The 20,408-nt window shown below is 37.9% G+C and overlaps 3 protein-coding genes across 3 annotated transcripts; 1 reads left to right on the top strand and 2 right to left on the bottom strand.

Moving 5' to 3' along the window:
- Nucleotides 1-2,958: 2,958 nt before the first annotated feature.
- LOC146937843 (multicystatin-like) lies at nucleotides 2,959-7,399 on the bottom strand. Its single transcript, XM_085757802.1, has 7 exons — nucleotides 7,288-7,399; nucleotides 6,886-7,020; nucleotides 6,457-6,643; nucleotides 6,218-6,273; nucleotides 5,464-5,928; nucleotides 3,778-3,937; nucleotides 2,959-3,341 (listed from the first exon to the last, which is right to left on the bottom strand). Exons 1-7 carry the CDS (start codon nucleotides 7,393-7,395, stop codon nucleotides 3,316-3,318), a joined length of 1,137 nt encoding a protein of 378 aa, XP_085613928.1. The 5' UTR covers nucleotides 7,396-7,399; the 3' UTR covers nucleotides 2,959-3,315.
- Nucleotides 7,400-7,466: 67 nt separating this feature from the next.
- On the bottom strand, nucleotides 7,467-7,832 carry LOC146937842 (uncharacterized). Its single transcript, XM_085749537.1, has one exon. It carries the CDS (start codon nucleotides 7,830-7,832, stop codon nucleotides 7,467-7,469), a length of 366 nt encoding a protein of 121 aa, XP_085605663.1.
- A 4,315-nt stretch (nucleotides 7,833-12,147) lies between these two features.
- LOC146937841 (uncharacterized) lies at nucleotides 12,148-16,313 on the top strand. The gene has a single exon (XM_085751942.1). The coding sequence runs from the start codon at nucleotides 13,979-13,981 to the stop codon at nucleotides 15,389-15,391; it is 1,413 nt and encodes a 470-aa protein (XP_085608068.1). The 5' UTR covers nucleotides 12,148-13,978; the 3' UTR covers nucleotides 15,392-16,313.
- The last annotated feature ends 4,095 nt before the right edge of the window (nucleotides 16,314-20,408 follow it).

Below are 20,408 nucleotides of genomic sequence, written 5' to 3'. Positions count from 1 at the left end.
TCTTAAATCGCCTTGAATCATGCTTGAGCGACTTGGAAGCGAGATAAAAGCGAGATGTTTCAAAAGTTTCTGGAAGAATCTCGCGTAAGCGAGGTGATCTCGCGTAAGCGAGTTTTGCTTGGTTCACACACTTGAGTTTTGGTCCTTGTTTGTCATTTCCTGCATAAATTGGGTAGGATCAGACATGTAAAGCATAAATGGTATAATTACAACAATTGGTTGCTTTTCCGTAGATAACTTGCATAACAAGTCACTAAAAATGCCTCTTTTAACACATGAAATATATTACTTTTAAGCACTTATCACCACCAGACTTTAGTACCAAACTAGCAGGGCACCCCTCGCCCCCGGTACACCAGAGAAAAACCAAATCAAGTCAAACAAAGTTTGCAGCTAGACCCCGACTCCCGATCTCGAAGCCAAATGGACCATCCCACCGAAAACCAGTACACAATATGTAAGACGAAAGACATGGCATGTGAAGTTTAAAAAACAAACAAATCAAAAGGAAAAGGCTCAACAGAACATGACACGCACCTCCAAACTTTGTAAACACCTAAACCACCCAAAAAGCACAAACAAGCGCTAGTGACAACGAACATGGACCCGTGTAACAGAGGTTGCTTCCAAAGGAAATCACCCCAACAAGCACCCACCTCCTCACTTAAAACACCAACCACCACCACACATCACCACCCCCACCACAATTGAATAACCTCCACCACCATTGCATTACCACCACCGTGATCTGCACCTCACCAAGACAGCCCCACGATCCCCCACGCAAAACCACCACCACCACCACACAAACATAATAATACATCCAAAAAAGAACACACAGAGAGGGGGTCTTCCTCCAAACAAGCAAAATCTGAAACACCACAGCCACCGACGCTAACAACCACAACCATCATGATCTTTACGACGACAAACGATCCGGGAGTTTGTTGAAGGAGGATTAATCATGATAGACAGAGATGCTGCCACACTTGCAACCGCAGGAATCGGATCACACATATCAATACCACACATCACCCCCTCCACACCACGCGCCTGTCACCACCATCAACCACCCCGTCACCACCTTATTTTGCAAAAAGAAACCATGTGATGGTCTTAAGAGATAACAGCCAACAACATTTTGATGTACTCTACCACCACTTCTTCACCACCACCACGTCAAACCACCATGACACTACCGATCAGCCACCGCACATCCCGGAACCACCACCACAACACAAAACTAAGCCCAACTCTTCTCTCCACCGACCCACCAAAACATCCACCGCTGCAACCACCTTATACCACCAAAACCAGGACATCCACCACCCCAACTCCTCCTCACACCACCAAAACCAAAATCTTCCACCACCATCACCGCTGTACCTCCTCACCACCACGACAACACTACCGACACTTCCTCTCACCGCCCAAATAGTGGCTTACATCACAACCAACACCTCCTCCACACCAATCTGGAACAGATCAGAACACAAGCAAACCAGATCCAGACAAAACACGGCGGACACGAAAAGAGAGCCACCCAGACGGGATCGGATGAGAACAGTGGTGAAGTGACAAAGCAAAGAACATATGGGTTTCACAACCAACACACCAAAACCGTCGGCGCTGTAGAGGCCGTCAGAAAACAAGCATCAACCACCGGTCACTAGGAGCTCCGCCGAGAGAAACTAGCATAGGAGATGATGCGGATGACTGGGTCATCTTCGCACAACCAACTACCTCTTCTACATCTTGGAAGCTTTGAGTTTGGATAAAAGGGTATGCTGACGATTCAAAAGATAGAGAGAGGTCAGAGAGAGAGAGAGTAAGGTTAGAGAGAATCTTTTTTTGCATTCCTACTTGGGTCAATGTCATATTAAACAAATGTATATAAAAATATGTAAACACGTAAGCAATTAATTGATATAGGTTGAGTTCATAATTACTCTAAAATGTTCATTGATTTGTTTTTTTTTTTTCATTTCTAGCATATTAAAAAAAATACAACAGTAATTAATTATTTGTATAGTTCGACAATCATAAAATTTTAGGTCTTGTCAACGAGTGAATCCGGTGTACTCTTTAAGAACCCCAAATTTAGAAAGTATTCCTTAAAAAAATTAAATATAACAAATTCCAATCCATTGGTTAAACATATTTTAATAAAAGTTTACTATTAAAGGTTTTTAAAGAGTATCCCGGGAGCACTCGTTAACATTTCCCTAAAATTTTAGGTAAGACAACTGGTATTTGAGCTAGGATTAAAATGATTGTTGGATAGAGAAGGTATATTATCAACTGAAGGAGGGCCAACCATTGTAGGCAATGCATTGGATAGAGAAGATGACATTTACTTCATAATTAGAGATAGGAGGGCCTAGGATTGTAGAAGTTAAAGGCAGCGGAGTTGTTTTAGATGAAGAGGGGTCAATTTGATCCAAGACTAGCGGTTTTGAGGTAATGATTGATGAGTCTTTGGAATCTAAATTATCATATGTATTTTATGAAAACCACTCCTCAAAGTTATTAAATGTAGTGATGGATGAATCATAAGATTATGAGTGTGTGGGATTAGAATGAGATAAGTAAGAAAAATCATTTTTGTTAAATACTTTATGGCGTGAGATGTAGACATGGTGAGTGTGTGGTTCAAAACTATGATATCCTTTATGAAGTGGACTCTATCCTAACCTAAAAATACACAAGAAGTGGTTTTTCTAGAAAACCTATGCAATCCATGTGTCTTTAAATATGGAAAACATTGAGATCCAAAAATTATGAGCCCAAAATAATCACGATGTTTACCAAAAAATTTAAAGTATGGAGTATCCTTACCAACTGATAAAAGAGTTAGGTGATACATAAGATAAACAAAAGTCAAGAAAGCATCAACCAAAAATTTTAAAGAAACATTTGAATGACTAATTAAAGTTAACCCTGTTTCTACCGAGTTTCAATGTTTTCATTTGACAAGACCATTTTATTCTGGTGCGTAAGGACACGACAATTGTTTAGATGTCACTGTAAGCAAGATGGTTCATGGATGTGATTTCACCGTTACCATCACTTTGAAATTTTTTGATCCTCCTGTCAGAATGTTTAAAAAAAAAAAAGTTTGAAATTTAAGAAAGCATGTATAACAGTCAGATTTATTTCTCAAAGGATGACTTGCTTATATTCTTAAATTTGCAAGAATTTAAAGTTTGGAAGTCCTAAGCGAGCACGCCAAGTTTCGGAAGATGCTTTGTCTAATAGAAGATAGAGCTTCAAAAATCTCCCTTTTTAGAGCTGAGGTTTACTTGTTTATGTCCTTCAGCTAAGATCCAATGTTTCTGATCCTTATAGATAAAAGCAATAAGAGTTAAATTCAACATAAAACTATTACCTTTTTATTTTGACAAAAAAATAAAATCAGCAATATGTTCTTTTTAAGATTAGGCACTACCAAAATATTGTTTTGATCAAGATTATGTTTAGGCGCAACAAACGGCTGTCCATAGTGTATCGATGTTACTATCTTCACTTACATGGTTCAGCTATTAAGAAAACCATGATCTAATTTCTATTTATTAACTACAACTTAACAAGTACATGGGATTTTAAAATTTCACCAATTGTCCCATGTTCTTCCCGGATATGATTCATTAATTTAAAAACTATCAAACTTCAATCATTTGACCTTTATTTATTTTAAAAAAACTACCATCATAGTAAATTGGATTTCTATCTAGCAATTGATTATGGCTTTTGGCTAAAATAATAAAGGAGCTTCACCAACAAGTTTGAACTCCCATAGCTCCTGCAAGTCCAAAATCTGTGCTTGATAGACATTCACCTTCTCTCCATCCATGGCCTCCAGTGTAACGTCATAATAGTTTCCAAAAGTCAAGTCCTGCTTTGAATCTATACCCTTCACAAACTTTAGATTTGCATCCTGCATCAGGTTTAAAAAAATAAAAAAAATTTAACTAAATGAAGTCGACAAATATAATTAACAAGTGAATTCATATTTTATTTTAGTCTTAATCCTCTACAGATTCTAGTAGTGGTAGCAATAAGCCCATTTTCATGCACAGATTGCCCATATTGATATTGAGAGATATTGGATTGAGGAAGAACTTTTCTTTTAAGCACTATATTTTCCATCCTATGCTTTTATTGCGCGCCCTTTTTTTTATTGATATTCTCTTTGCTCAAATTATCTAATTCGAAAACCTGTTTTGGATTATATAATCTGAAAAATCTAAGAGTTTAGCTAACTGAATGAAATGTTCGAACACCTGTGTATAACATCCTTTGATGACCAGGTTGCGTATTGAAATCATGTTTTCGCAAAAAATGAGGTGTTTTTGGAGGTGGGTAGTGTGTTTGGTGAAAAAGTGGTGAACTCTTGTCAAGTTCTAAAAAAACCTATATATATTAGTGAGGTTTTAGATTATATAATGAGTTAAATGATTTGACATATGACGTAATGGGTCATTTGGAAGGCGATAAATGATAGAGATTTGATTACGAGACTAAGGATTGTTGGATGAGATAAAAGACGTGTTTGTTGTTTAGATGGGGTTTGAGTAGAATATTAATGTCGTCGTTCCTTTTTTGTGAGTCGTCATGGGATCTAGGAGATTGTTCGGTAAGGTAGTGGTGGTGGAATTGTCTTGGGTAGAAGGTGGCAGAATGTTTTTACGCTGTTAAGATTGGGATTTCAGTAAGAGCAGTGCTATTTCAAGGGAAAGTAGGCAACCAAAATTCTTGCTTTGGCAGAAAAAACGGAGGAGAGAGACTGCAATCAAGAGAGAGAAATTGCTAAATTGCACTGAAAAACCATTCAGGAAGGATTCGCTATAACACTGTGTCGCTGTATTTAGCAATTTCCTTTCAGTAATTGATTTGGAAGGGAGCTGTGAAATACAGTACGTGTGTTTGCTGGCTCTGTCATTTCTGGTTGCTACTGTTTGCTTCTGTTTTCATGTGTTATATGTGTTGTTTTGGCATTATTTCTAAGCTTTTCGCTTAGGGATCGAGTTCATTTTTCATTTGTTTCTTTGCTTTAGCTTCTGGTTGTAATTGTAATTGTCATAGGTTGATTATTATTGATTGCTTAGTGTTTGTTTCATTTATCTACCAGCTAGTTGCACGGTTTGTATTAGTATTTGAACAATGATATTGAGACATTCTTTTCTACACAATCATTCTCTCAATTTCTTTCTATCTTTCTACTTCAATCACATCACAAACATATCATATCTATCACATCATTCTATTTCTTTTTCTCAATATGTACAAATGTGTATGAGTTTCTGTAAATAGTTTTTCTTAGTGTTTAGTCTAGCTGCAAAGTACTTCTTGTTTCTGTAATGAATTGAGCAGTGATATTACTGAAACGAATTCATGCTTGAATATTCATATATAAAGTATCACATACATAAAAAAAGAAAAAAAAGACAAAAGAAAAAGTACCTTTTTGATATTGTGTAGATCAACAGCAAAACGAGCCAAATTATTGGTGGTAGGTGGATCGATTGGATTCAACTTCTTCACTAAGGTTGAGGTTGTTAGGTCTTTATGGCTTTGCTCTACTTCTAAATTCACTACGGTTGGGGTCGTTAGGTCTTTATGGCTTTGCTCTACTTGTGAAAATCCCGATGCCCATATACTAGCCACCTTTGCTTTTAAATTTAGGAAAATACTAGACAAAACACTCTTAAATTCTGGAAACTTCTCCGATTCAACAGAAGGAGCATCATCAACAAGCTTGAACTCTGTTAGCAAGAACCCTTTTTGCTGATATAACCGCTCCCGAACTTCTGCTTTATAGACATTCACCTTCTCTCCATCCTTGGCCTCCAACGTGATATGATACACCTCTCCCGCAACAAAGTACCGCTTGAAGTGTAAACACTTGACAAACTTCAGATTTGCGTTCTGCATTAGGTTTTTTTTAAAAAAACTAAATAATGCAGTAAAAAATCAAATTATAAGTGAATTCATATCTTATATTGGACTGAATCCTCGAATTCCCAATTATAGTGGATTTTATAAGCTAGTGTTCAGTTGGGAGATAAGTAAAGTCAGATCATGATATTACAACTAAGTATCAAGAATGGAACAATGTTTTTACACTGAACAATTGGAACTTAACCGAAAGGTTAGAGCATTGATATATAAACAATTTCATACAAAAGAAAAATGTGAGAGACAAGAGAAAACGAACCTCTTTCTCATTGTATCTATTAACAGCATGACGAGGCAAGCCATTAGTAGGATCAACTACAAAACAAGCCAAGCTAAATCTGTAAATACATCCTTCTATTAAAAGTTACCAATTAGAAATATAAGATATAAAACTGTAACCTTATTCATCATATATTCAAAATATAAATGGAAATTAACAATTGGTCATTATCAAAATGAAAGAAATCAATTTATTTGCAGAGTATACAGGAGCATCACCAACAAGCTTGAACTTCTTTAGCTCCTTCTTCTCCCAAAATTCCAAAATCCTTGCTTTATAGAAATTCACTTTCTCTCCATCCTTGGCCTTTAATGTGACGTGATACCAATAATAAATTGAATAAAAACTTCCTTCACCTATGTACTGCTTCAAATCTACAACCTCGACAAACTTCAGATTTGCTTTCTGCATTAGGTTTTACAAAAGCAAAGACAAAATTGAATAAAAACTGAATTCATATTTTATTTTGGCCTTAATCCTCAAATTCCCAAAAATAGAGGCTTTCATAAGCTAGATTATGTCAAGTCAGGCAAGTTATCGTTACAACTTACAATCAAAAAATGAAAAAAATTATATTACTGAACGATGGGACCTTAACTGAATGGTTAGAACATTCATATATAAACAATTTCATACAGAAAAACAACCTCTTTCTTATTATATTTATCAACAGCAAAATGAGCCAAATAATTACTGGGAGCGCTCCTTTCGTATTCAGCCACACGTGAAACTCCTCTCGTGAATATACTCCTCGAACTCCAGATTATTAGAACTTCTTTCTCCTAAGATCCGGAGGGTAGCACCAAAAATAGACATGTCAGTTTTGGAAAATGACACAACCCTGAAACACTCGACACACTTAGGATCATAAGTGTCGTGCTTCAGAGCTTACCATCAAAAGTATTGGAACAATGATATTACTGAACGATTGGATCTAAACTGAAAGGTCTAGAACATTAATATTCACACAATCACATACCAGATAAAAACGTGAGAGACAAAAGAAAAAGAACCTATTTCTAATTGCATTGATCAACCGTAAAACTGACCAAGCGATAAGTGGGATCACAGTGTATTCTTGTTCGGTATTTAGGTGCAACTTGTGTAAATCCTCTCGCCGCGGTTACTCTGAAATTTTGGAAAATAGTGGCCGCCATAGTAGTACCAGGTCAAGGTCGGAGGGGCCTAAGTTTTTTTTTTTTTTTTTTTTTTTTGAGCAAAGACAAGATTAATGTAATTCATTCATAAGCAAAGGGTACAAAGAGTCAGGTACAATATAAAATAGGTGGGGGCTAGTGTGTGACAGGGAAGCTCTAGCTATATTATGAGCGACTCTATTTGCTTGCCTCCGAATAAACGACACTCTGAAGTCGGTATTTAAAATCAAAAGGTCTCTACACTGAGAGACTATGTCTCCAAACTCATTAATATGAGCACAGCTAGAGTTCACAGCAGCAGCAAGGATTTTGCTGTCAGTTTCAAATTGTACGAATTGATAGCCATTGTTTGCTGCTAACTTCATCGCCTCAAGCAATGCCACTGCTTCAGCCTCTAAAACTGACATGTTAGAAGTTGAAAAATCAGACTTCCCCATTATGAAATGACCCTCAGAATTACGAAAACAGATTCCATAACCGGTGATAGCATTGTTGTGGAAAATTGCAGCGTCCACGTTACATTTTGTCACACCAAGAGGAGGTTTCGACCCCTAAGTTTTATAACTAGGTTTTTTTTTTTTTTTTTTTTTTTTTTTTTTTTTTTGTTAACCAAATATCTCCTAATATCGATACTTTTAAGGGAAATTGAAATCTCTTTCTTTATGAGTTTGATATCCTACATTATTTATCTATTTATTTTTCAAATAGCCTTATGGTTGTAGCTCACACGATTTAAATGTGGAGAAGTGGGGTGTCTTGGGTTCAAACCTCTGCCCTTATATATAGTATGCAATTTCTCTACCAACTGAGCTAAGGTTACGGGGACTATATACATTATTTATACTAACGAAAAGACGGACACCTACATGCCCTTCTTTCCGCTCTTTTTATTGCGCTAAGGTTTGAAAGCTATGAACTGTGATTTTTTAGGAAATTTAAACTTTGATTAAAAGTAAAATTTAAATATTTTTTGCTTTCAATTTATAACAAATCAAAGTAACCATGATTATTTATTTCAATGAAACCAACAATATGTTGGAACAAAATGTGTTTAACATTGCCACCTTGAGTTTAACATTGTTACATGTGTTATTTATATTGAAAATTGAGGGTATTTTTGGATAGAGAAAAAGTCAGCCTAAAAGAGCTAAAATGGGTTATTTTCTTATAAATTCAGATCATTTCAAACCTCGTTCATGCAACGTCTCTGTTAACCGAGTTGTCCTTGCAGGGACAACTATTTTATTAGTATTATTATATATCTTAATATAAACTATGTATCAATTGTATATCGATAAAATTAATAGAACCTTTGTTATTTTATTTGATTACTAGTATGATACAATTAATATACTCATAAAATTTTATCAAGAAAAAATTACTTTAAATTGCGTTGAAAAATAATTTACTAACCATAGTTCAGTGCCGCCTACTACCATCCTCTCTATCCAAATTTCAAACCAGTTCTTACTGATGTGCCCACGACTTCGTGGTGGTGTAAGATCAACTCTCAAGGATGCGTCACCATCGAACCCTAATTATGGCGCTCAACGCCGCATGATTCTAAGATGGTGCCTCATCACCAACATCATCATTCCTTGCATTTGTGGCTCTTAGAACGCATTTGTGTTTGTTGCCTAGTTCACACTCTATTTTTGTCTGAGCCGATATTCTTAATTTGTTATGTTTCTAGGTGCGGTGTATCTCGCATTTGGGTTCATTGTTGAATTTCTACGTGTCGTGTTTCTCACATCTGGGTTCATTATTCTTTTCCCATGTATGGGTTGCTCACCACGCTTCTACCCGTTCATCTAATTTGATCTACCCTTTTTTGATCTGACCTTTGTTTGTTTTGTTTTTATTTTAAGGAAAACCTTTTTTTTTTGTTTTGTGAAACTGGGTTTTAGTCGGTTCATATGCTTCATAACCCATTTAGTGTTTAAAGTGAAGCGTCTCTGCAACCCATGCTACCATCTTCACTGGGATTTTTTTTCTTGGGATTGTAAGCTTCACGATCTAGACGATTTATGATGTGTTGTTGTTTTTGTTGTTTAGTTTGTTCGTGTAATTGTTGGGTTCCTTCCTTCATATTGTCTTTAGACTCTTTGGCTTGAAAGAACTTCGGCTACGTGCTCTATATGCTTTCTTGTGTTTCAACTAGTTTGATGGTCGTCGATGCTTGTTGTTGTCGGCTTCACCGCATTTAGTTGTTGGTTAGTATGTTTGCTTCAAAGTTGGTGGACGGGTTCACTCGACCGTTTTCAAGATATGGGTTATGTTTTCTTGGGCCCGTCTCCAGTTTGGTGATCTTGAACGTTCACAAGCCATATTTTTTTTTTTGCAATCTAGTTTCATGCCCATGCGCTCGTTTGCTGGGTTATGCTCATGATAGGTGCTCGTTAGCTTCAAATCTTATTTTCTACCTGCTGGTATTGTCTGTTTATTACCCATTAGGGTTTCTCCAACTTTTGTGTATTTTAGCTTTGTCTGTACTATCAGTTAGGGTGTGTCGATTTGGAGTGTAAGGATTTAGCCAGCCAATCTTTATATTTTTTTATTTTAATCTACTATATCTTTCGCTTAAAACCAAGAAAATAAAATACTCCCATGTTTGTTGCCATACTTTCATTTGAGTATTGTTTTTCTACTTCGCATAAATCTATACAAAAAGAGGTATCAATTTCGTTGTCTACTACTATATATGATCAAATATTTTTGAAAAATAAGATAAAAATAATCTCTTTTTATAATGGTCAGATGATTTGTATTGTTCTATGAGGATAAAAGCGTTTTTAAGTTGATATCTTGTTCAACGCATGTCGAGAAGATAATGTGCTTCTTCTCAAGGTAAAACATACAACTAATAAGATAAAAATAATCTCTTTTTATAATGGTCAGATGATTTGTATTGTTCTATGAGGATAAAAGCGTTTTTAAGTTGATATCTTGTTCGACGCATGTCGAGAAGATAATGTGCTTCTTCTCAAGGTAAAACATACAACTAATATGTAAAAAAGAAATATTGCATTGTGTCATACCCCAATTTTTGACCTAAGGATCCTACATTCATACACCGACACGTGTCATTCGATCCTGACTAAGTCTTTGACTTTTCAGTGAAAAATTCGGCAGAGAGGTATTTTAAAATACCTCATGTTTGGTTTCAAGTCAGACCCTCTTTCTCTCATTATTTTTATTTTTAATTTCCATCTTTTATTTAAGTTTTAATTAACTTTAATTTTGTTTATAAAAAAAATCTTTATTTTCTTTTTTAGTTAAACTTTAAAATACCTTGTCCTTTTTTTTATTATTATTATTATTTTTTTTTTGAGTATTTATCTTTTTTCTTTTAGTTTTATTTTTGTCCATATCAAAATTTGTCCATATCCAAAGTGTGTGTACCAATCCGAAACGCAGCCTGTCATACGTTTTTCCCAATCCAAATCTGTTAACACTCATCTGTCCCAAGTTCAGGAACCGATACATTTCCTTCTCCCCAAGCCAGGAAAATCTGTTTCTTTTCAAACCCTAAGCCCAACACTATAAGTAATACCTGCAATTCATCAGCACAGGGGGGCGAATTTTTCAATGCACAAATAATCGGCCGAAACTCACACAATGACCTGCAAGCAATTCACGCACAAAAGCAACCAAAAAAAACACACAATTCGTAGCCGTCAAAACCAATTTATCACAAACGATTCACACCAATTTCCAGTCATAACACCAATAACCTTAACACTGCAAAACCAACAATACTGCAACATCCATCAACAGCAATATCTTCATCATCATCACAGATCCCTAAAATCACCAACACCATATAAAACCTTTCCCGATAACAACACTATCAACAACCCTCAATTCAATTCCGACCCATTCAAAACCCCAACAAACATCACAAACGGATCGAGCCAACGACCAAATCCGTACCAAAGAATACAAACTCAACAATACAAGAGGAATCGGACAGCACAGAACCGGTTTAACAGAGGAGTAGAAAGGGACCGAAATCGGAACCAACACTGACCCACCGGCATCAAACCTACACGACGTTCAGCCGTAAACCGGTCGCAGGCTTCATACTATCAACTGAAGTCGAACCCAGCACCAGGTAACGAACGAGTTGCAGCCCATCGCCGGAACCTCTGAATCGGACTCGTGCACCAACGGAAGCTCAACAGTCGAACCAAAATCGGAACCGGCACAAAAGGAAAGGTAGTAATTTTTTTTTTTGTTGTTTTGCTGTTTGTTTAGAGCTAGGGGACATGGTTTACTTTCTTTGATTTTTGGTTTAAGGAAATTGTAGAGGAAGAAGAACAGAGGAGAGAGAACGAGAGAAAAACATAGGGAAGAGAGAGAAAGACCAAGGGAAATGAACAAAACGTGTGCCTATCACATATATATATAGGTCCCTTTGGTTGTGTGCGTAATAGTGTAGGTGCTTCTGTGCACCCTCACGCATCCAGCCTTTGATGTGTGATCAAGAGGCCCCTGATGCCTCTCTTCATGATCAAATCAAGGCCACTTGATTTCAATCAGGTGGCCCTGATTAAATCCCCGTGAACCAAGCGCCCCTTTTTCTCTTTAGGCCCAATTTGCTTCCTTTTCAATTCCTACACCCTCCTTTAGTTATTGTTTACCCTCCCCTGCATTCATTCTTTTATATTGTTTAACCCTCTCATGCATTTTTCTTCATTGTATTTTAATTTTGCTGCATTTTAGATCATTTCATTTCAATGATCGTTATTTTTTTTCAATAATTAGAATGCATATTAGGTTAATGTAAAATCATTCATGCATCTTTAGTTTAGGTTTATTATCCTCATCATGCATACTTAACTTTTCGTTGTTTATTTTATTTCTCGTTATTTATCTTATTACGCGGACGTAGTTTGTACATTAGGCTTGAATGTAAATAATTCATGCATGTTTAATTTTTTTTTTCCGCATATTTTAGAATGTATATTTAGGCCTTAATGTAAATCTATCATGCATGTTTATTTTCTCGCAGACCATAGAATGTATTAATAGGTTTTTTGTAATAGCTTAGGTGCATGTGTGCGTGAGTGGGTGTATGTTTACTTTTATGCTTGGTAGTTTAGGTAAAGGCCTTTGTGGTGGTCCAACGCCACCATGAGGTCCCTACGCTTTTATTTCTTTATGCTCCGTTAGTTTACTTTTATTCTAATTATTTGAAAAAATACAAAACATGCAAATAGTTCAAAACTCACAAAAAGTATTTGTTCACAATAAACCTTGATCCAAAATCAAGTGATCGTTTTTTTATCTTCTTTCTTAATCAAATATCAATCAATTTAACTTATTTTGAGCCCATTTTTCTTTAACATAGAAAACACAAACAAATTCATTTTGCCACTTGGCTTTTCATTTTAAAACCTTTTTCAAACTAATAAAAAACACACAACCAATCAAACGTCAGTTTTTACCACGAACTACGTGATTTTGATCCCTCACGGGTACGTAGGCAGAGGACACTCGTCCTTTCAAATCAATAAAATGTAGATAAACTAGGTCTCCTTTCTTTTATCATTTCAAACTCCATTTTTTTCAAAACAAGCAAGTTATAGCACATTAATTAAATGAAACCAAGAGGTTCCCGTAGAGTACTACGGACATAAAGGGTGCTAACACCTTCCCTTTATGTAACTAACCCCCGAACCCTAAATCTTTTCAAAATGTGGGGTGTTTGAACTTTTTCCCCTTTTCTTTAAAAAATTAAATGTTCAGTCGTGAAATAAGAAAGTGAGTCAAAAGCTAATCAAATAGCCTTGATCTCCGAAAAATGACGCGACAGAAATGGCGACTTCACTAGGGACCCCCCTAAGAGGGTTGAGCCTAACTTGGTCTTATTTAAATTTTGTGCTATAACTTGCTTAAAAAATCAAAAATAAAAGATGGAAATACATGTATATATATGTTCTCCCTTCTCCTTCTTTCTCCCTTCTTTTAACGTGAGTGGTGAGATAAGTCCTAACCCGGACTTGAGAAAAATATAAGATAGGACGGGGTATAATCATAGTGTCATACCAAGAGCATTCTTGGACCATGTGCACATGTGATAACCCTACTCGGTGGAGGCCTCGCGGAAGGTAGTACTCTTGTTGTCATGAGCATTCATGTCGACGTTATTACTTTCAATGTGAGTGTCCGTCGAAGCCGTGGACCTTAGTAACCCTTAACCCATCTTGGCCTTTTTAGGACGTAGTGCGGTGGCTAAACCAAGAGCATTCTTGACTTTAGTTGTCACGCGATACTACACTCAAACTAGACTTCCTTGTGGATTATATTGGACTAGGAGCATTCCTATACACCGATATATTCATAAGGGTAGTTGTAATTTGGGAACTTGGTAGAACCTTTGTTACAAGTGCAAATGAAACCATAGTCCTTACCAAATGGCGTTGTTACCCTTGACTCCAACATGTGGACTTAACCTCACCATATTATCACTGTTTGTGTTAGCACAATCGTGCATACATGCATTCATTCATTCATGAAGACTTTTTCTCATTAAAAAAATATCGAAGGACTTAAACAAGTTTTTGTAAACATTGTAGATATGGCTACTAGGAGTATTAAGAAGTATAGCTTCCAAAGCCAAGATCTGGGAAGCTTGAGGATTTTAGGAGATGTCATCACTAATCCAGCAGGTTTTCAGTCTCACCATGGGAAGTTGCTCAAGATTCTCAACACAAAGTTCGACGAAGGGATCCTCAAGACTTTGGTCCAATTCTATGATCCTCTCCTCCACTGCTTCACCTTCCCGGACTACCAGCTTGTCCCCACCCTTGAAGAGTATTCCTATTTGGTCGGTCTACCCATACTTAATATAGTACCTTTCAGTGGTCTCGAGGGGGCCCCTAAGGCATCAGATATTGCAAAAGCCCTTCACCTCAAGATATCCGACATAACTGATAACCTCACTACCAAAGGGAAAGAGAAAATCCAGGGGCTAACTTCCAAATTCCTAATCCGTAAAGCCAACATTTTTGCTGCATCAAAGAATACCGTTGCTTTCGAGTCCATCCTGGCCTTGCTCATATATGGCCTTGTGCTTTTCCCCAACGTTAATGGTTTTGTCGATGCTAATGCCATCCAAATTTTCCTCACCAAAAACCCTGTCCCTACTCTCCTTGCTGATACTTACCACTCCATCCACCATACAACCGATAAGCAGGACGGAACCATTATTTGCTGTGCACCTTTACTCTATAGGTGGTACATCTCACACCTACCTCAATTCTACCTCTCCAAAGACAAAGCTATATACTCCGAAAAAATCATGTCCCTTGCTCCAGCTGATGTCGTTTGGTACAACCCAGCTTACGACACCGGAACCATCATTGACTCATGTGGAGATTTCGGTAATGTGCCTCTCCTCGGTATACATGGGGGAATCAGCTACAACCCTATCCTTGCTAGACGCCAATTCGGGTATCCTATGAAAGAAAAGCCTTGCAACATTGCACTTGAGGGCACATTCTATCTCAACCTCACCGATAGCAAAGGTATGAGAGACCAGTTCGTGAAAGCTTGGCGTACCATCCGCAGGAAAAATAGCAATCAATTGGGGGATAAGTCGGACCTCACTTATGAAACCTATACCCAATGGGTTATCGACAGAGCTGCTAAGCATAGGATGCCTTACCCTCTACCGAGGTACTTGTCATCAACTACCCCAGAACTACCTTTACCCTTACCCCTCAGTACCCAAGAGAAGTACCAGGAGAAAATGGCTGACTTAAACCGTGTGTGTACTACTTGGAAAAGGAAGTACGAAGAAGCTATGTCTGAAGTAGGGGATAAAGATGTGGAAATATTGCAACTCAAGCATGAGCTCCTTAACAAAGATCGACAATTGATCGAGAAAAATGCTCAGATCCAAGCCCAAAGTGCGACGCTTGCGCAATTTATCAGCAAGAAGGAGTGCATGGATTTCTTCGCAGGGGCGCACCCAGATTTCGAGGAGTAGTCTACTACAAGAGCTCAAGAGTTTCCCACCTGTTTCACCACTTTATGTTATTTTCTAGCTTTTTGTGATGTACTTTGGAGTCCATCCCTTGGCTCAGTTTGTTAAAAGGGAATTATCTTGTAGTACTTTAATTAGTCAATGAAATTTTCAATTATGATGTTTACAAATTTGCTTTTATAAGTCCTTCGATAAAAAAAAAAAGTGTCTATTTTTGCATAAGCATCATGCATCATTTTGCATTTCATAGTCTCAATTCTGAGTCTCACAAAATTTCTTTTCCATAGAGGTCAATCTATTTCAAAAGTGGTCCGACTGTCCTCGCCCAAGGCCAACTCGCACCTACGACACTCGTGCAAACAAAAAGGGAGAAGTGTGGACAAGAGATCACAACGCTCCAGGGCGAGTCAAAGAAGCCGCAGTTCCAGCAGGGATACGAACGCCAACATCAACAACAGCCTCGACAACAGGCTCCAAAGATGCAGTTTGACCCAATCCCAATGACGTATGCGGAGCTGCTTACCATCTTGCTCATGAAGAACCTTGTCAAAACTAGAAAGCCTCCTCGAGTGCCCAACGAGTTGCCGGTTGGGTATCAACCTGACCTCTCTTGTGCCTTTCATCAAGGAGCACCCGGCCATGACATTGAACATTGTCTCTCTTTGAAGTTTGAAGTCCAGAAGCTGATTGAAGCCAATATATTGCTCTTCGAAGATTGAATTCGGACTTGCAAGCCACATTTGGGTCGTTTTTGATGTTCCTTCTACTACTTATCTGTTCAAATAATGCGTTGGTTTGTTGTTTGCTGCTTTTCAAAAAAACCCTTTCGTTCTGCCCGAGACGAAAGTGAACTGGTGTAGGGCTTTTGCTTCATATATTTTCCATCATTAATAAAAAGGTCGTTTTGATCCCGACTTTCATTTTATCTTGTGCTTTTTCTGGAAAAATGGTAATACAAAAAACCAAAAAAATATAATCATTCTCAAATATCTGCATAATCATAACTTACACTTGTCAAAATCAATAATTAAATCATGCATTAATAAACCCGTTGAACACATTAACCATGTACTCTCTTCCAACTTTGAGTTCCCTGTGTCCGAAGCTGAAGAAGGGAATGAAGAGATTCCCGACGAGATCTCTCACATACTGGGGCATCTTAGCCATCGAAGCTGCAAACAAAATATCAAGGAGATTACCCAGAAGATGACATTCAATTACAAAGACTGGCTCGGGGTGCTACCATTCGCTTTGCTCAAATATCGTACTTCAGTACACATTTCAACAAGGGCAACCCCCCCCGCCCCCCCCCCCCCCCCCTCCTTCCCCAATATGCAACATGGAGGTCGTGCTTTCCGTGAAGGTCGAAGTCCCGTCAATAGGAGTTCTGCTAAAGTCCAAGCCTAATCGAATTTAAATACATGACGACCTTTGTACAAATATATCAAAAGAGGTTTGAAACAGGCTTCTAACAAGAAGGCTCGTCCCCTTGAATTCAAGAAAGAGACTTTGTGCCCAACTTTGTACTACTTTCCAACCAGACTCCAGGGGCAAGTGGACGCCTAATTATGAAGACTTGTGAGCAATGACTCTTACAATCATGGATGGTGACAAACTCACATGTCCTATGAATGCCGGTGCAGTCAAGAAATACTTTGTCAAAATAAAAGCTCGATAAGTCGCAAACCTGAAAAAGCGACTTAGGCAAAAATGAGCGTCTCGGTGGACTGAAAACCCGAAAGGGCGGTCCAGGCAAAAATTAGAGACAAAAAAAAAATGATGGTTATCCTGATAGATTGAAAACCCGAAAGGGCGATCTATGCAAAAGTTAAGGATCATGACAAGTAACTGCATCCGCCAGCACAGTCCTCTTGGGGCACCCAGTCGTCAAAAGAACCTCCGATTCGAAGCATCTGCATATCAAAGACTCGAAACGGGGGCATTCAAAGTTGTCAGGGAGTATAACGGTTATTGTGTTCAATGTACCCTTCCCATTATATTTACCATTTTCCAAAATTTTCAAAGATCCGTGGAGTCACGCCATTGGTAGGCCACCACTCAATTCATCAAATTTGAGCCTGTGCCATTTACTTGGAACTCTCATTTATTCTGTTTGCAAAATTTCTTCTATTTTTGATGGCAATACTTGAAGCAAAAATTTTCAAAATACAAAACTTTTTTTTTTTTTCATCTTTTGAAAAGCGTGAACAACAAACACACTCTCTTTGAACTTGTGAGTAGTCGAAGCGTACATCAGCATCCGCCTCGAGAACGGCTACATTCCGGAAGAGAAACATGTCTAAACGCAATGGAGGGGACCTCTGCTTCAAGCAAGATGCTTTCACAGTCAAAAAAATATATACAAAAAATGATACAAAAAAATCAATGCTCGCTAAGTCGAAAAACCTGAAAAGGCGGCTTAGGCAATAGAGAGCGTCCCAGTGGACTGAAAACCCGAAAGGGCGGTCCAGGAAAAAATTAGGGGCACAAAAAAGGAATATACTCCCGGTGGACTGAAAATCCGAAAGGGCGGTCCAGGCAAAAGTTAGGGATTCTCAAAACAAAAAAAATGACTGCTGAAGCATGCCAAGGGAAAAGCACTCTGCGTCGGTTTACAAATGGCGACTTCTTCCAGACTTTCGTTTAAACATTGGGCTCTCTCCCCAGGAGGTATCAGTTGCTACCTTGTGCTGGGTTTCACCCCATCAATGGCTCAATTTGTTCACAATAATATCATCTCCAAGGAAGTTTGCCGAGTGTTTGTACTGCGATGTCAGTTCGCCTCCCATCCTACATATCTTGTCTCGTTTCATCGAGTCGTCTGTCATATACAGTTCATACATTCATACAATCATACATAAATACCTTCACTTATTCATACATTCATACATATCATATACGCAATACCAATTCATACATGATTGCATTGGTCACCAAAATCTTGTTTCGGTCATGTCTTTTCAATTTGGTCTCTACTTATCATTGTGTCAAGCCGCAAGTTTCTACACATGAACATCTGACATTTACCTTCTCATCATCAAAAGTGTCATCCCCAGTGTGTCTGGTCAAGAGATGTCACCCATCAGTGTCAAGTGGCAAGTCCTAAACAGCGGACAGCTGGAGTTTACCTTTATCTTGTTTCAAGTGGCAAGTCCTAAACAACGGACAGCTTGAGTCTATCTTTTATCTTGTTTCAAGTGGCAAGTCCTAAACAACGGACAGCTTGAGTCTACATTTTATCTTGTGTCAAGTAGCAGGTCCTAAACAACGGACAGCTTGAGTCTACATTTTATCTTGTGTCAAGTGGCAAGTCCTAAACAACGGACAGCTTGAGTCTACCTTGTTTCAAGTGGCAAGTCCTAAACAACGGACAACTTGAGTTTACCTTTATCTTGTTTCAAGTGGCAAGTCCTAAACAACGGACAGCTTGAGTCTACCTTTATCTTGTTTCAAGTGGCAAGTCCTAAACAACGGACAGCTTGAGTCTACATTTATCTTGTTTCAAGTGGCAAGTCCTAAACAACGGACAGCTTGAGTCTACCTTTATCTTGTTTCAAGTGGCAAGTCCTAAACAACGGACAGCTTGAGTCTACCTTTATCTTGTTTCAAGTGGCAAGTCCTAAACAACGGACAGCTTAAGTTTACCTTTATCTTGTTTCAAGTGGCAAGTCCAAAACAACGGACAGCTTGAGTCCACCTTTATCTTGTTTCAAGTGGCAAGTCCAAAACAACAGACCGTTTGAGTCTCTTTTATCTTGTTTCAAGCTGCCAGTCCTAAACAACGGACCGCTTGAGTTTACCTTTCGTCATGTTTCAGTTTGGAATCACATTTTATCTCCTTGGAAGTGTCATCCCCAGCGTTAGCTGTTCTAGTGATGTCACTAATCAATTTCTATTCCAATTTCAATTTCAAAAGTGTCATCCCCAGCGTTAGCTGTTCCAGTGATGTCACTAATCAATTTCAATTCCAATGGTGTCATCCCCAGCGGTAGCTGTTCCAGTGATGTCGCTAATCAATTTCAATTTCAATTTCAAAAGTGTCATCCCCAGCGTAAGCTGTTCTAGAGATGTTGCTAAGAGTATTGTCTTCATTAAGCTATCGTCCCAGACCAATGCGGTAGTAGACAATCTTTTCCCCAGTGAAACTACATTCCCCCTAGCGGAGTCGGATCCCATTCTTCAACGAATTTGGGTATCCCATTGTTTCTCGTCTCAGTCAAGTTATATTTGTCGTCCTGCATTCATACTAGCATTTCACCAGCATTCATAGCATCTTAGGTCCAAAATTGGTGTACTTTGTATTTAAGTCTCTTCGCTCCGATCAAATTAAAGATTCCATCTTCAAATCTCCGGACGAAGAAACTTAAATAGGGGCATCTGTCATACCCCAATTTTTGACCTAAGGATCCTACATTCATACACCGACACGTGTCATTCGATCCTGAGTAAGTCTTTGACTTTTCAGTGAAAAATTCGGCAGAGAGGTATTTTAAAATACCTCATGTTTGGTTTCAAGTCAGACCCTCTTTCTCTCATTATTTTTATTTTTAATTTCCATCTTTTATTTAAGTTTTAATTAACTTTAATTTTGTTTATAAAAAAAATCTTTATTTTCTTTTTTAGTTAAACTTTAAAATACCTTGTCCTTTTTTTTATTATTATTATTTGTTTTTTTAGTATTTATCTTTTTTCTTTTAGTTTTATTTTTGTCCATATCAAAATTTGTCCATATCCAAAGTGTGTGTACCAATCCGAAACGCAGCCTGTCATACGTTTTTCCCAATCCAAATCTGTTAACACTCATCTGTCCCAAGTTCAGGAACCGATACATTTCCTTCTCCCCAAGCCAGGAAAATCTGTTTCTTTTCAAACCCTAAGCCCAACACTATAAGTAATACCTGCAATTCATCAGCACAGGGGGGCGAATTTTTCAATGCACAAATAATCGGCCGAAACTCACACAATGACCTGCAAGCAATTCACGCACAAAAGCAACCAAAAAAAACACACAATTCGTAGC

Source organism: Medicago sativa, chromosome 3, assembly GCF_051527215.1.
Source record: "Medicago sativa cultivar Bolivia chromosome 3, Bolivia_mono, whole genome shotgun sequence".
NCBI classification, from domain to species: Eukaryota; Viridiplantae; Streptophyta; class Magnoliopsida; order Fabales; family Fabaceae; genus Medicago; species Medicago sativa.
Note: the sequence above shows the minus strand (reverse complement) of the source record. Positions and strands in the feature narration are given on the sequence as shown.